Below are 15,668 nucleotides of genomic sequence, written 5' to 3'. Positions count from 1 at the left end.
GGGGGGGGGGGGGGGGGGGGGGGGGGGGCGACATCCCCAAGAACTGCAGAGGGTCAGAGGGTGCTAGGGCCCGCCCACCACGGCCTCCTCTGCGCGCTACCGCCCCGACCAACCGCCGGGGAGGCTGTGCCCCTTCAGCAGGTTGCTCAGCCTCTCCGACTGTCTCCCCACGCGCCCAGACCGGCCAAGGCGGCGCCGGGCCTCCGGTCACCCTGCCTGTCCCCGGGCCGCCGGCCCCTCGGCGAAGGGCCCGGCTGCACGCCCTCGGGCCTCCCCGGCGGCCGGGCAGCGGCCCTGGCGTCCCCGCCCGGCGCGCCAGGCCTAGGGCTCCGGCGAGCGCCACGGCCGCTCGGCCGGGCCAAGCTTGTCGGCAGCCGGGCCCCCGCGCCCCACGGCGCCCCCGCCCCTCACCGGTGGAAGGTGAGCTGCTTCCTGCGGCTGCTGTAGCGGTTGCAGCACTGCCGGGCCGCGCACGACTTCGGCATCTCCAAACGCCAGGCCCAGCTGCCCCTAACAAAGATGGCGGCGGCGAGCCCGCGGGGCGGGGCCAGACCAGTGGGCGGGGCGGGGCCAGCGGGGCTAGGCCGGCCTGCGGACCGGGGCGGGGCCAGCGAGCGGGGCGGGGCCTGCGGGGCAAGGCCGGGCCCGCGGGCGGGGCGGGGCCTGACACGGGGCGGGGCCGCCGGAAGGTGGAGGCGGGCCTGCCTCCGCTCTGCTGCAGGGTCACCTCCTCTCGCGCTCCGTGTGACCCGCATCGCCCGAGTCAGGTGGGCTCCGGGGTACCAAGACAAGGGGTGGTCCCAGAGAAAGCCCCTGCCCGACACCCCAAAAGCGCCGCCGGTGCGAGCTCCACCCGTTCTCGAAAGCCCGAGGCCCTCACCGCCTTGCTTTGAGGAGCCAAGACACACCCACCAACCGCCTTGGACACCTGGAAACCAGAGAAGGGCTCACTACCCAACCTGGCCAGTATTTCCAAGATTCTAAGAGATGTTGATGCGTAGATTTTGGCTGCTCGAAAGGAAGTACTAGTTGACTACTAGTGGGTCCCAGATTAGAGGTGGGCAAACACAGCTGAGTGACAGAAAAAGCACAGGCCATGGGACCCCCAAGTGTAAAGGGGCAGAATGAGCACCCCTGGGAGATTGCAAATCTGCTTGCAGAACCTCAGAGGAGGCTGCTTTTAACAAAGCAGGTAACCACTCATTGGGGCTTAAGCTAATTCACAGCATGATGAAACTGTGAAAGCTATTCATGTCTATTCATACTGTGCTTTGATCCTGGAGAACTTACTAGAAAAGTACATTTAGGGTTGTGAGCACACTTCATCCTGTAAACCATGAACTCAGCCTTTATCTCCCCAAGTCTATAGTCAGCATGGTTTGGGGGAGGTGAGGAAGAGAGCAGAAACACCACTGTCCTCCCCAGAGAAAACAAACACCTGGAGCTAGGCATGAACCTCAAAGTAGCAATATATTTATTTACAAAATATACAGTTTCACAGAAACAGCTTGGCTTTATACACATAAACTTTATAATTACACAGAACCATGTAAACGATGTTAAGTGTCTGGCCTGGCCAATGCCAATGAGAGGGGCTTGCTCTTGGGGTGACATCTTTCCCTCCCCTCACTTTATTAGCCACCAACCAGGAGCCCCTAGACGGGCCACGCCTAATTTGCATAAAGCTGATTGCAGCTGCCCAGCTCAAGCTAACACAAAAACCAAGGTGTCCTGACTTCCTAGACACCACCCACAGGGATAGATCTGTTAAAAGAACAAAAAGGAAATGAAGGAAACAGATCGAAATGACTATCAAGTACCTTCCAGAGGCATCACCAGGTATCAAACCTTCGAAAGGCAATACAGCGATCGCCAGGCCTGGCAGTTCCACGCTAAAATCACACGTATTCTTAAATGCACTTTTAAAACTTCGTGGAGTTTTTTTAAAAAAGAAAAAAACTTTGGAACTTTGGCTATTCTCATGGTGAAGACACTGGACAGGCAATGTCATGGGGCAGATCTTTGGCAAATTCCTCTCCAACTTTTCCTGGACGTTTGCCCTCAGCAGAGCCAGACAGCTGTCTGGGGAGAAGGTGGTTTCTAAGCCCGTTTCTTACTATTTTTCTCTACAGCAGAACTTCTCCCTTGGGGATCTTCACGATAAACTGGGTTTCAGAAACTATTTCTCTCTATTTCTGTGTTAATATAAGCAACAGAATTAAAAACAAAACAAAACAAAAAGCAGCTGGCTGGTGAAGCATGAACGATACTAGCGCAGAACTCAGCCACTTCGAGTTCCAGCCCCCTTTGTGCCTCAGGGAGAGAACGTGAACAGAGTCCCCCGGGGGGCCCGACACGAGGATGCCACATGAAGACCCCAACAGAGAGACTGGGGGTCCACCCTGCTGTAAATAAATATGACCAACTTGGGCATTCTTCCCTTTTCATGCTTCACAAGAAACAATGTGTATGAAAACACACCCGTCCACTTACCAAAAAAAAAAAAAGAAAAATTTTTGAGAAGAGCATTTGAACTGCTAAAGAACACTGTCAGCTCTGGAGAAAGTGGGAGCCTTCCTGTCCCTGCGGGCCCCAGAGCCACCAGCGGCCCTCGGACAGAGCCCCGTGGGAGATGCAGGCACAAACTCCTGGGCTTCTCCAGAGCTGGCCTGCACGGGAAGCTCCCCAGCCCAGGGTCCCAGTTCAGATCTAAGGAAGTCTGCACAGTTCAGTGGTATATTCCTGGAGGCCAACGTTACCCTATCGCTTACTCGCCAATTTTAAACAAACAAACAAAAAAGGCTTCAAATTCTAACCTTGCCCCGTGAAACCAGCAGGCCAGCCTGTATGAGGGCATCCTAAGAACCAACCACAGGAGAGGCCTTCCCCTCGAGTTTCTTCTTCCTCATGATGTAGAGGAAAGCCATTCCCGTGACTGCCTAACCGTTACGTTGCTACTGGAACAAGGTGAGGGAAAGAGAGGAGGACAAAATCCAAGCGCCCTCTCGCTTGAAAACAGCTCGCCTGGGCACCCCTAGGACCTCATACACCAACTGGAAAGGGCACCCCGGCAGAAATCTGCCAATACTTTTGGCTATATCGTGCAAAAAGACAGGTTTTTTACATCGTGCAAAACAGGAAACTGAGTTATGAACACGGGCCACCTCAACCCCCAACCAACCCCTTTTCCACCAAGAAGTGGCCACATACTGTCCCTTTTAACAAACAGAAGGAGACCGAGGGATCACTAGCTAGCCGCCGCCCCGGGGCTCCTCTCAAGGGTGAGACCAGAGGACTCCAGCTGGCAGCCCGCAGGGATGGACAGGCAGCAGCCAGGCAGGGAGAGGGCAGGCCACAAAGGTAGGGGCAGCTCGATGGTTGCTGTACAGACACTTAGGTCAAAGACTTACACTTAAGGAAAAGCTTACACATATGGCTGTTCATTAACAGGCCCGGGAAACTGAACATCTCCTCTCCCAAGCCAGCGGAAGCAGGAAAACAGCTAGCACTGGTTCCAACCGGCGGGAGTTCGTTAACAATGACAGCAAGAATTCACAACTACCACGCACCCTCACTTTCAGCCGAACAGAGGCCCCTGTACTTGGGTGAGTAGCCCACCTCCACTGCAGAGAACACAGCTCTAGCAGCAGCTTTGGCCAACGAGGATTTTATTCAGTCACTGGCTATATACAGGTTATACCTTGGACAGCCTGTCCTTTCGCTTAGGCACCTGAATGGCAGGGGTCTGCCCGCACCAGAGCTGAGAGTTCTGTGCTCAACTAAGAGAGGGACCAAAAGGCCCCTCTTCCTTTCCGATTCCTCGCCCATGCTCTCCTCGCTCACCAACAGTCAGTCCAGAAACAGTTTCCGCGAGCCCATTCGAGAACGGTTGGAGCGGCGGATGTCAAACTTGGAGTCCCGGCACTTTTGGCAGACAAACACTTCCGGAACGTTGGATTTCCGTATTTTCGCACAGGACAGGTGAATCCAGGTATGGCATTCGTTGCACTCTATCATAGGGCGGCCAGCAAACGGCTTCATGCAGAAGCAGGTGACAAGGTCCCAGGAGTCGTCATCTGAAGGGAGACACGTGTAAGAGGAGAGAAAACACTTCTGCACTCCCTCCCCAGTGGGGTCCCGCCCCCCAGCCCATGGCAGGGGACGGGGGGATGGGGAGGATGGGAGGCAGAGCAGCTGAGCTGCAGAGAAGCCTGGTCCTCAACACACACACACACTGAAGGGCAGGGCAGTCCTTCCCTCTCCGAGAGTGCAGTAAATGCACGACAAAGGACACCGAAATGTGTGCCACCAGGAGTTAACCAGGAGATGTTTACTTAGAAGCTCTATTTATTTTTATATTTTGAGGCCTGTCCTGGAATCTCAGCTGTTTCTAGCCGCAATCAGCCCTTCCTAAACATCTCAGTCCACCTTTTGATACCTTCCTCCCTAGGGGCAGTGGGGCACACTCTCCTGTCACACTCCAGGGAAGGGGCCGCTCTCGGGACCCCCAGCCACGAGCACGGCAGTCCGGCAGGGGCCACTCACCAGAGTCCACCATTATGTCCTCATCGTTGCCAGTGCTGTCCTCGTCCCGGAACACCACCTGCTTCCCCTGCCGGACAATAGTCCGTTTGCCTTCAGTTTTTATTTCTTTGACCTGATCAGGTGACACAGTGACACAAGATCCACTAGAAGGAGTATCGGAGTCCCAGCCCGAGCAGGGGTCGCCAGGAGGCTGGGGGATATCCTGCAGGGTGGGACTCGTGGGGGTCTCCACGTAGGCATCAGCGGCTTCCAGCTTCAACAGGCTCCCCATGTACCCCTCCTTCACAGGCACGTCACTGTCCCTTCGCTTCCTCTTCTTCTTCTTCTTCAGCTTGTCTGTCTTCTTTCTGTCCAGCAGGAAGTTACTGGGCTTGGCTCGCTGCAGGAGGGTGGGCTGCAGGTGGCCAAAGCAGCGGTCAGAGACTGGCAGGGGCACCGCGGACGCAATGTCAGTGAAGCCAGCGTCCCAGCCATCACTGTCAATGGTGCCCGCGGTGCTGTTGGCAGGGCTGGGGCTGCTCCTCAAAGGGAGTTCCTGAAAGGACAGAGGCACAGGTAGCCAAGGCTGAATGTTGTGACCAGTCCCCAGCAACGAGAGCTGGCCCCGAGCAGAACTTCCCTAGGCGCGCTCAGCCAGTCAGGCCTACAGACAAGGGCTATCAGAACCATGACCTTCTCGGCTCTCGTAAGCAGTACTCTTTAGGAATGGTGTCATGAGTACTTTACTGTGACCTTCCAGATAGAATGTTAACCCACCAGGAGGAAAACCTTCCCTTGCTGAGCCCTCAGCCCCTGTCCCAGACCCAGGAACTCATTTGATGCCCAGTAAATATCTAGAAAGCTGCCAAGAACACCCTCTGATCCCCCCTTATCTTTCCCGGATTGTAAAATCTCCCTTCCATTTGCCCTCCCAAGGGGTGTATTTTTTTTTTAATTAAACAAACTTAAATTAGTTTTGAGAATTTCCTGGCACTCTTCCTAAAAACTGGAGATACCCCCAAATATTACAAAATCAAACTAGGTAATTACCGCCCCAAAGCAGTGAGCTAATCCCTATGGCTCCTTCAGACCACTCAAGCATTTTATTTGCAAAGAGTAGCAACATTCTGTGTGGCACAAAGGATGCATTTATCCACGTACACAGCAACAGAAATGATAAGCCAATGGTGGGGTTTGGTCTCTTAGAAATATCATATTCCTTTCTTTCTAGTCCTGTACAAGTTTGAGCACCATGACAATAGCGGTCCTCACTTCTACCCATTATTTAGCAAGGAAAAAAAAAATCCCTTAAAGCACGGGATTTTGGCCACAAGTCCCTGAAGATTCTGTAATATGGTGCACACAGCAACCAGGGAGCTGCTCACCAGGAAGGCCAGTGTAGACGAGGCCTAACCATCCGGTTGAACCCCAGGCCTGTGCCCCCAGTGTCCCCATCTGTAAAATGGGATCAACAACAGCACCCATCTCATATATCTAAGGGCCAAGACCACTGCCTGGCCACTGTAGGCACTCAGTGAGCGCTGGAAATTCAGAGCAGATGGACGTCAAACGTGTCATCTGCAAACCAAGACTCAAAGTTTATCAAATCATTTCTAGACAAGCCTGCGTTTTCTATCAGATTTTTAAGAACCACCTCCCAGCTGGGCTAAGTTTTTAAGAAAGATTTCAACCTGACAGCTCTCTGACGTCGTCCCCCCCTGCCACGCACCACCCCTCCCGGACCCCCACGGGCCACTGGTTTCACTGCCAGCAGCACTATTACCTCCTTTGGATAAGGAATGTAGCCAGCATAGGCTAAGACAAAGGTGCAGAATTTGTTGAAATCCTCCACAGTCCTGCGCCTCTTGTAACTGGGGGAGCACTCCTGTTAGCAGGCGAGAAAACGGGGTGTTTTTGAGAGTAGGCACTTGTAGGTGGAATTGGAGAAACAAAACTAAGCCAGCTGGAGCTTTTATTGTCAAGCACTGGAAAATACACTGCTACATTTACAAACACTCTAAGAAACAAGATAAGGTAGGTTTGGGTCAAGAAATAACACTGCACTCAGAAGGCTGAAAGAGGGGTATTGTGATGTTATGCCAAGCACACCGGGAAACTGGGGAGGAGATAAAAACGTGTACGAGAGTCTACTTCTTAGTCCTCCTGTGGCATTTTCTGACATTATCTATCAGGGTCTCCAGGCCTATCAGGAGCTCTCATAACTACTTTTTTGCTACAGATTTTCCATTTTGAAAATAAAATCCAGCTGCAACTGTAATCCAAGCACTTTAAGTGATTTCAGAAACCAACTCCTCCTGGTCCAAAGCTGACTCAGACCTGACCCTCCCCAGCCAGGGCTGAGGGTGGACCCCTCCTCCTAACACTTCCCCCCCCCCCCCCCCCCCCGTTGCAGCACCCAACATCCAGGGAGCCAGCACCCAAATGTTCTCTGACTCAAAAAATAAACCAGAAACGCTCGGGCTGGGTTTACTCACACCTTGAAGATGAAAATGAAATACGAGAGGATTTTGGCTTATGTGTCCTGTCTCCATTCAATCTAGAAATGCCCTCAACAAGAAGGGCTTTTCTCCTGAGAAAGGCCAGCTCCGGGAGAAAGAACCCTTATTTGCTACTAAGCAAAACAACTCTGCTTTATTTCGGTTTATTCGACTAGCATATCTACTGAGGTCTCCTTTACGCACCGTAGCACCCACCCCAACCCCATCCTTAAGTACTCAGCTACCATTTCCAAGGCCCAGGATCCCACTACCCTGCAAGGGCGAACGCGGGACAGGAAATTGGGGGGTGGGTTCCTGGAGCCAGCCCAGCCCCTCCCCAGGACCGAAGGCTAAGAAAGCGGCACAGCACCCGGCGTGCTGCCCGCAGATTTCCTTCCAAGGACTCCACTTGTTATTTTCTCAACTTGGTTCTAGCAGACCACCTCCGCCTCCCACCCCCGGCCGCTCGGACCCCGGGGGGCGCGCAGGTTGGCGGAGCACGGGCCTCGGAGCGGTCCCCGGCATTTCCTGCGTCGAAGAGACCCTGCCCCCACCCCCAGGAAGAACTGACCGCCCGCGCTCTGGCCGCGGTCGGAGGGCCGCAGCCCTCGGCCCTCAAACTCTCGGCGAGAACTTTTATTTCGACGGGGAACAAGCACAAGTGGGTCAGGGTCCTGGACGCGGAGTGGAAGGCGGCGGCGCGCTCGGGCCCGGGGCGGAGGGACCCGCGCCGCCCCCGCCCCCGCCCCGCCCGCCTAGCCGCCTTTAGGAAAAGCAGATGGCGGTGCGGCCCCCATCCCCGCCCTCCGCGGAAGCCGCCCCCCGCCGACACTCGGCCCCGGAAGGTGCGGGGCCCATCCCGCGGGGGAGGGGGCGCGGGAAGCCGGGCAAGATTCGGGGTCCGGGGCTGCTGGGCCCCGCGAACCCCTCAGGCGACAGCGCCGCGGGCGAACGCACCCGGCGCCGCCTCCCCCACCCGCCTGCGGCTGGACCCGCACCCCGGCCCCGCGGGCCTCCGGAGAGAGAGAGGGCTGAGGCGGGGGCGCCGGAGGGGCCGCCCGGGAGAACCGAGGGCCGATCCCCGGAAGGGGGGGGGAGTCGGGGCGGGGCGAGAGAGCCCGCGGCCGGGGGGCGGGGGCCCCGGAGGGGGAGGAGAGCGCAACGCGGGTGGGGGGCTCGACTCGGGTGTTTGCGGGGGTGGGGACCCGGCAGGTCTAGGCCCCCGGCGCCTGAGGGGGCGGGGGCCGCGCGGGAGTCAGGGGGCGGGGCGCGGACTACCGGGCCCGGGGGATTAAGGGAACAGGCGGGGGCGCGCGGAGCGGAGTCCCTGTCCGAGGGGGACCGCGAGCCCCTCCGGGAGGGGGGAGGGGGCTCCTAAGAGAAGCGGGAACGCGAGGCGGCGGCGGCTGGGACCGAGTCCCCGGGGGCGGGGAAGGAGTAAGCCAAGCCGGCGGGGAGGGGCCGGGGGCTCAGACAAGTCCCGGGGCTACGCGAGGCCGGGGAGGGGTGGGTGCTGCGCCCGAGAGAAGGGGCGCCGGGAGGACGCGGACGCCCGCGGTAGGGACGCCGAAGCGAGGGCCAGCAGGGAGGACCGGGCGCGGGCCCGAGTGGGGGGCGGCGCCCAAGGGGGCGACGAGGGAAGGCTGGGGGAGGGGAGGGCGGCGCTCGGCCGGCGGGGGTCCGGCTGCGGGGAGCGCAGGACTGGAGTGGGGGTGGTCAGGGGCGGTCGGGACGCAGCCCTCACTCACCTCCGGGTGGAAGGCGGCGGCGCAAGAGTCGGAGTCCATGTTCAGGGTGGGGGGCGGCGGCTACGGGAGTGCAGGGGCCCGGGATGCGGGCGCCGGGACACCGAGCCGCTCAGGGCTGGGGGCTCCGGCGGCCGCACAGAGCGAGGGCGGACCCGAGAGGGGTCGCCCCGGCTGGAGATGATGAGGGGGCTCGGCGCGTTGCGTCCCCGGCTCAGTGCTCCCGGGCCGGCGGCTCCACGGCCAAGCAGAGTTGGCGATGCAGCTCCTGCGGCCGGCGCGGTGGGAGAGGCGGGAGAGTCGCTGCGGGGGGCGGCGGCGGCGGCGAGCGGGAACCCGACCCGCTCCCCGACCTGACGCCCAGTTCGGCTCGTGTCTCGGGAGGGAGGGCGGGAGAGCCGCGAGGGCTGTCGGGAAATGTAGTCTGTGGGCGACGGGAAGCCGAAGGCGCAGGGGCGGGCGCGAAGCATTGTGGGAGTAGTAGTCCCAGCTCCGCCTCTGAGGCGCACAAAGGCCGCCTCGCGGACTCCAGCCCCCATAGAGCTCCGCGGCGGCTGCCCGGTGTGTGGGGGCGGTGTCTCCGGGACCTGAGGCTGCCGGAGCGGGGGAGGTGCGGAGGCTCGCGCTGGCTGTGCGGTGGGGGAGGGGCGGCGCGAGCGGTAGCGCCGCGGTCTCCGCGGGGGCGGGGGGCGAGGGGCGGGGGTCAACCCGGCGGGTGGGGGTGGGGCTGACGGCCTCGGTCGAGGAGGGCGGCGGCATCTGCCGTCTCCTTTTGGACTTGGGGGTTCGTGCCCCTTTGTAGGGCCGTGGTCCCCGCGGCGGGGGCGACGAGCGCTGACGTCGCGGCCACCCCCTGGGCTCGGACCCGGCGGGGCAAACTTGTTTTCGCGGCCAGAATACGGCTCCTCCAGTCCCGGCGGTCGTAGGTCGGCGGGACCGAGGATCTCCTGGGGTCTGTAGGATCCACGTTGGGGTGTCGAGTAACTGCGTTTTTAAAAACTCTATGCCAGGGTTATCAGTGTTTTGGAAGATGTTAGTCTTAAATTCGCTTTTCTCTCTCTCTCTCTCTCTCTCTCTCTCCTCTCTGCCCGATCTTGGGACCACCCCTGTTTTCTTACTTTAACTGAATTATTTTCTGAATGTAAACCTCACAGGATTACAGCAGTGGTTGAGAGATTTGGTATTGACAATGATTTTATTGATATTTGATGGAGTTTGCGGAATTTAAATGCTGGACGGCTGAGTATTTTACAACTTTATATGTTGAAGGTTAATTGACTCTGAACACTTAGTTGAAAATTATCCGCTCGGATAAAATTACCAGAAGAGGCCTGACGTTTTTGAACATTTTTGATAACCATTTGAAAGGGGAAAAAAAAATCTATAGATGATTCAATAACGTGTTTGGTAGCTTCGAAGACAAAGGAACTGCGTTAAAGAGGAGGGACGTAAAATTTTAAATTCGAATCAGAAAACTGACTCCTGGACTTACTAAATCAAGAAAGTTGATTGGAAGAACCTCTAGGAGATTATTTCTGAGGGAGTGATGCCTCGTTGGTTGACTACTGCTGTTTAGATTAAGATAATTCTGAAGGAAACTACTGGTTAAGGGACTGGGTTTATCTCAGAAACACTTCTGAGCGGCGGTTTCCTAAACTGTAAAAGTTTTTTCGTAGTTCCTTTCTCCATAATGGTAGTTTACTATTGTTGTTTTTATCTTTTAATGTTATTTCAGTAGTGCCTTCCCAGCGTTGGATAACAAGTTGAGGTGCTCTAGAAAGTTAGTAAGATTAAAAACAGACGTTGGACTTGGCCTTTGAAAACATCACCAACAGCTTCTTAGAGAATTGTCACATTCAGGTGATTTAGCCGGATTTGGAATGTTACCTGATCACTGTGACCAGAGCAAATGTCCTGAGATCAGCCAGCGTTGCCCAGGGCCACTTGTTTTGCCTGAATAAGAAAGGGCCACCACGAAGGATATTATCCTATTGTTAGTTTTTTGTTTTTAAGATTTTATTTATTTATTTGACAGAGATAGAGACAGCCAGCGAGAGAGGGAACACAAGCAGGGGGAGTGGGAGAGGAAGAAGCAGGCTCATAGCGGAGGAGCCTGATGTGGGGCTCGATCCCGTAACGCCAGGATCACGCCCTGAGCTGAAGGCAGACGCTTTAACCGCTGTGCCACCCAGGCACCCCTATCCTATTGTTAGTTTAAAGGCCTAAATGCTAAAAAGAATATTGATTGGAGGTGAAGTACAAATAAGAAGGAATTTTTGTAACTGATCATTGTTGGCTATGATGTAAGTTTTCCACATAGTAAATACTAAGTCCCCTTCCCATTAAGAAAGGGAAATAAAGAATTTGTTCTTTATTTGAAAATAATGATGGACTTGATGACAAAGCCTTAGAATTCGGGGATCTATATTGAATGAAACCACTCAGTCACCCTGAGGAAAGAACATTACAAACCTGGGTTGTGTCATGTCACAGTGATAATTCTTGCTCAGAATAGGAACTCAATAGATATTTTTTTTTCTTTTTTAAGATTTTATTTATTTGACAGAGAGAAAGAGAGAACAAGCAGGGGGAGCTACAGGGAGAGGGAGAGGGAGAAGCAGGCTCCCCACTGAGCAGAGAGCCCCACGTGGGCCTCCATCTCAGGACCGTGGGATCATGACCTGAGCCACCCAGGTGCCCCGCAATAGATATTTCTTGAATAAGTTATTCATAAACAGTAGTTCTTAGTACACAGATGTGACCAGTACTACCTGATGTAGTGTGCTTGTTTCCTGCCTGCCACCCAAGTATTTTCATGGAGGACCTTCTTGGTCTCCTTTGATTCCCCTTGGAAATTTAGCCCTTTGGAGGAAGTTTAGACATTATATCTACCATCCCATCTCTAGTCTCAGGGAAGGACTAGAATACCAGTAACTGATCCAGATTCAATAGCATAGTATGTACACGTGGGGGAATGTAGTTGGTTTATCTAGTTTATTTCTCAGGTGTCCTGCACTACACCTGGGCTCCAAGGGGCAAATTTGGAATTCAAGGATTAATGCAAGAGCATTAGCCAGATTCTTGGAGTCTGTGATTCCTTGTTTTCTGCTAAAAAAAAAAAAAAGAAAAAAAAAGTATATAGATATATCTGCTGAAGATTATAGTTATTTGGAAAAGAAGGGGTAAAAAAGTTAGCACAGGTTGTGACAAGTTTTAAAATACTAAGAATACCATAGTTTCCCAGTAAGTAACTTGAGAATGTAGTTATTTTAATTGAGTTACCAAATATAGCTTCACCTTTCTAATTCTCACCAGCTACACTACATTCATTTGGGGAACATTCAGGAAAGCTTTCTGCCTCCCATTATAACTCAGTGCTTGAGTGCGGGCATGAACATAACCAAAGATTTGTTTTTCCCAGAAATGCTTATTGGTGGTTTTTGTTCAGCTTTAATAGTATGGAATTCGTGGGGCGCCTGGGTGGCTCAGTTGTTAAGCGTCTGCCTTCGGCTCAGGGTGTGATCCCGGAGTTCCGGGATCGAGCCCCACATCGGGCTCCCCCACTGGGAGCCTGCTTCTTCCTCTCCCACTCCCCCTGCTTGTGATCCCTCTCTTGCTGGCTGTCTCTCTGTCAAATAAATAAATAAAATCTTAAAAAAAAAAAAATAGTATGGAATTCGTATGGATAGTTCCTAGCCGCAGTTTCTGACTTTTCCACTTCCATGTCCAGGAAAGGGGGGAAAAAAGTGATAATTCCCCCAAATCGTCTTGTTTTCAACTTTTAGTACCTTGACCACTGTATGAATATATGTATGTGAATAGTTTTAAGTCATTAATAAATAAGTTTTAAACCATGTATTGTCAACTCTTTATAAAGCAAGGAAAATAACTTATGCACAGACAGGTCAAATGGACTTGCTGTGTATGGCTCATTCAGGTAAACTATAAAGATTAATAGCTACCACTATGCCAGATACTGTGGAAATGTTTTGATCTACAGTATCTCATTTACATGTAATACTGCACTTAATAAATAGCGAATACTAGTAGCGTTCCTTAGAGGAAAGTTTACATAGGGTGGGTTCACTACAAGCCACACTTCAGGTGGTCCAGAAGCTGAAAAGAATCAGGGTGTACAATAGGAAAAAAGGTGCGATCTCTTTTTGATGGTATAAATGCTGAAGTATGTGTTCCTAAATGTTCTCAAAGGGAGAAAAAAAAGGATAACAGTGGCTTTTATAAAATGATCTCAGTGACCTCTTGTCCTGTCTGCCTGAAATTAGAATTCAAGTATCAAAATTGCATAGTGTGAATGTTTAAAATGGTACCATTATTTGTTAAATTACATTATCATAAAGAAGTTGCTCAGGCGGAGACCATTTTCATGATTGCGGAACAAGTAAATTTTAAAAACTTTCATGGTTGAAGTTTACTTTTTTTTTTTTGTCTGCACCCTTCCCGCTCCTCCCTCCAACTGCCCTCTCCCCAGAAGTTTAATCTTTAAATACAAACATTTTCCCCCAAACTATGGGTCTTGACTAGAGCTAACACCTTTCTTACCAACCACTAGTGTTTCTACCATGTTGGGCTGTGGAATGACATTTGAAGAGTTTGCCAACTGTATCAATCACATGGTCATACTTCAGTAAATGAATTTCTCACATTCCCATCTTGAACTCTTAAGGTTGATGAGTGAAAAGGGAACTAGATGGCATGCCTGGGTTAGGTTTTTCAGATTTCCAAACACAGCTGATGGGTCTGAATCTGTTTATTTTCTGACCACATTCCTTTGCTGACTTAGATATGTACATGTGGCTTCAAATGCTCCCCTTTTAGGTGCCGGATATCAATAATATACCTTTTTTCTCAAGAACTGAGTTTTTAATTTTATTCTCAAGAACTGAATCTTTAATTTCATTTTAAACTGGTATTATTTCCTTAATACACAGGCAAGCACAAAGAAAACAAACCTAACCACCTAGAGAATATGTTACCTTCACAGTTGTTTTGTAGGCATATGAGCACAGACAACAAATTGGGTCATACTACGGGTAATCAGATTTTTTGCTCGACAGGATAGCATGAATATCTTTCCATTTCAATAAACATATGCATCATCATTCATCAAGGCTTCACAGTAAGGCTGATTTATTTAAATAATTACACAAAACCAGACTCCGTTCTTCACTCTTGAAACATTTTTGATTTATTAAAACTTTGCTTCTCGGCAAGGTGGACGTGTTCTGACCCAGAGGGACTGGAGTACTTTTCCCTGCAAACATCCCACTTCCTGGCTACTCAGACTTTCTTGTCACAAAGCCTGTGCAAGTAAGCTATTGGCCGGGCTCCTGGGCCCAGGAATGCTGCCGCTGCCGTTAATAGCTGTGTGAACAGTCCATCTATGGGCAACAGGCAGCTGCCTGGGTACCTGAATGTTTTCTTACTTAGGCCTGCGCTTCCCATGCTGAAATTCGGACCAGATATATTCTCATGGCAAGATGATGAGATTCACGAGGACAAGGCAAAGCCTGCAGTTCGCATTTCAGGGATGGAATAAAAACAAGATGTCTTCTCCAAAGGTTGCACCGACTTAGCTGGAACCAAGAAATGACAGCAACCCCCCCACCGCACCCCCCCACCCCCGTGTGCCTGGCCCGCCCTGGGACACACGTGGGCGAGTGGGTGAGGCGTTCCCCAGGAATGTCTGCAAGGCCCACAGGGCCTGGGTGGGGGCTATTAAATAACCAAAACCCAGGTTTCTTCAGAGAAACAAAAGGACTGTAGTCAAAATAAGGGTCTTTTCTAAAAGTGGGCAAAGCGTACATTAAAGAAAAACCATGGCTATGTTGAAAGTGCTGGCACTGTATCTCCTGGAACAAAATAAGGAAGATTCCTTTCTTCACAGTCACCCCACAAGTGACTGTGACGTTCCTGAACGCCCACACCCCTGGTTTTTAAGGCAGTCCCCTGTCTGACCTTGAACTAAAGGCACCTTCCCCCGGGCCCCTAGTGTCCCCTCTCCTGGAATAGGAAAAACTATTTTCCCCAGATTTATTACATTACTTATATTATTGTAATTTTCTGGTCCTTGAGCCTTTTGTTCAGCTTCATAAGGCGTTCTTCTGAATTCTTAACGACTGTCTCCTACTCTCTGTCTTCCATTTCCAGGAGAGGTGGGCCAGGAGGCCTGGGGGTCGAACCCGAGCAGGCCTGACCCCTTCTCAAGGCAGCTCTGGAGCCTGAGTCTCTATGAATCGGCAAGTAAAACTGCCCCTTGTGCCCTGACGAAAGTTAATGACCGAGTTAGTCAAGTTTGAAACTCCTGCAGGAACACAGTGGAGCGGATTCCTGGCAACTGGCCCCGTGTCACTTATAAATGCGCCAAGAAAAAACGTCATCTAAAAAGCTTATACTTGTTCAAGCTTTGGTCCTGAATTGTAAAAATCCTGCCTTTGCAATCTGCCCAGCGATAAGGCTAACTAGTAACCCTTGGAACCAGTGGAATTCAAAACAAAACAAGAAAAAGGCATTGTAGCGAGCCACGCAGGGGCTCAGGGGCCGACGCGGTAGGCAAGTCTGGCGCGAAAGGGGTGGCTCGGGTTCCGGGCGCCGAGCTCGCCCCCGCCGGCTTTCGCTCCACATCAGGGCCCGGTGGGTCGTGGGCGGGTCCTGGAGGCCCCGACCCGGGACGAAGAGGACACTGGTCGCCCGGCGTGCCCGGCTCGGGCGGGGGGCCTCGGGCAGCCCCGGAAAGGCGCGGACGCGGGGCGGGCGGGCGGGTGACTCAGCCTGGGGCGCAGGGCGGGCGGCGGCGCCGGACCCGGAGGGGTTAAGTGGGCGGGGCCAGAGACGCCCCGCCCCTCCCGCCCCCGCCCCGAGGCCGCACCGCCCGGCAGTACTT

At 53.2% G+C, this 15,668-nt stretch overlaps 2 protein-coding genes across 4 annotated transcripts in view; both read right to left on the bottom strand.

Moving 5' to 3' along the window:
- THAP3 (THAP domain containing 3) overlaps positions 1 to 548 on the bottom strand; it is an 8,078-nt gene extending 7,530 nt beyond the window's left edge. For all 3 annotated transcript variants that reach the window (XM_040645725.1, XM_040645727.1, XM_040645726.1), the window contains exon 1: positions 412 to 548. In XM_040645725.1, coding sequence (XP_040501659.1) covers positions 412 to 485 — 74 coding nt within the window. In that variant the 5' untranslated portion in view covers positions 486 to 548. The remainder of the gene's footprint in view (positions 1 to 411) is intronic.
- Positions 549 to 1,451: 903 nt separating this feature from the next.
- On the bottom strand, positions 1,452 to 9,155 carry PHF13 (PHD finger protein 13). Its single transcript, XM_040645723.1, has 4 exons — positions 8,771 to 9,155; positions 6,308 to 6,409; positions 4,546 to 5,080; positions 1,452 to 4,076 (listed from the first exon to the last, which is right to left on the bottom strand). The coding sequence occupies exons 1-4, from the start codon at positions 8,807 to 8,809 to the stop codon at positions 3,850 to 3,852; spliced, it is 903 nt and encodes a 300-aa protein (XP_040501657.1). The 5' UTR covers positions 8,810 to 9,155; the 3' UTR covers positions 1,452 to 3,849.
- Positions 9,156 to 15,668: the final 6,513 nt, after the last annotated feature.

This window comes from Ursus maritimus, unplaced genomic scaffold (assembly GCF_017311325.1).
Source record: "Ursus maritimus isolate PB19 unplaced genomic scaffold, ASM1731132v1 scaffold_32, whole genome shotgun sequence".
Lineage (NCBI taxonomy): Eukaryota > Metazoa > Chordata > Mammalia > Carnivora > Ursidae > Ursus > Ursus maritimus.
The sequence above is the reverse complement of the archived record's forward strand: the minus strand, read 5'-3'. Positions and strand labels throughout refer to the sequence as shown.

Coding starts and splice junctions, on each gene's coding strand:
- PHF13 (XM_040645723.1), bottom strand. CDS start 8,809: ATGGACTCCGACTCTTGCGCCGCCGCCTTCCACCCGGAG. Junction 6,410..8,770: donor CCGCCGCCTTCCACCCGGAG/GTGAGTGAGGGC, acceptor GCCTGCTAACAG/GAGTGCTCCCCCAGTTACAA. Junction 5,081..6,307: donor ACATTCCTTATCCAAAGGAG/GTAATAGTGCTG, acceptor CTGTCCTTTCAG/GAACTCCCTTTGAGGAGCAG.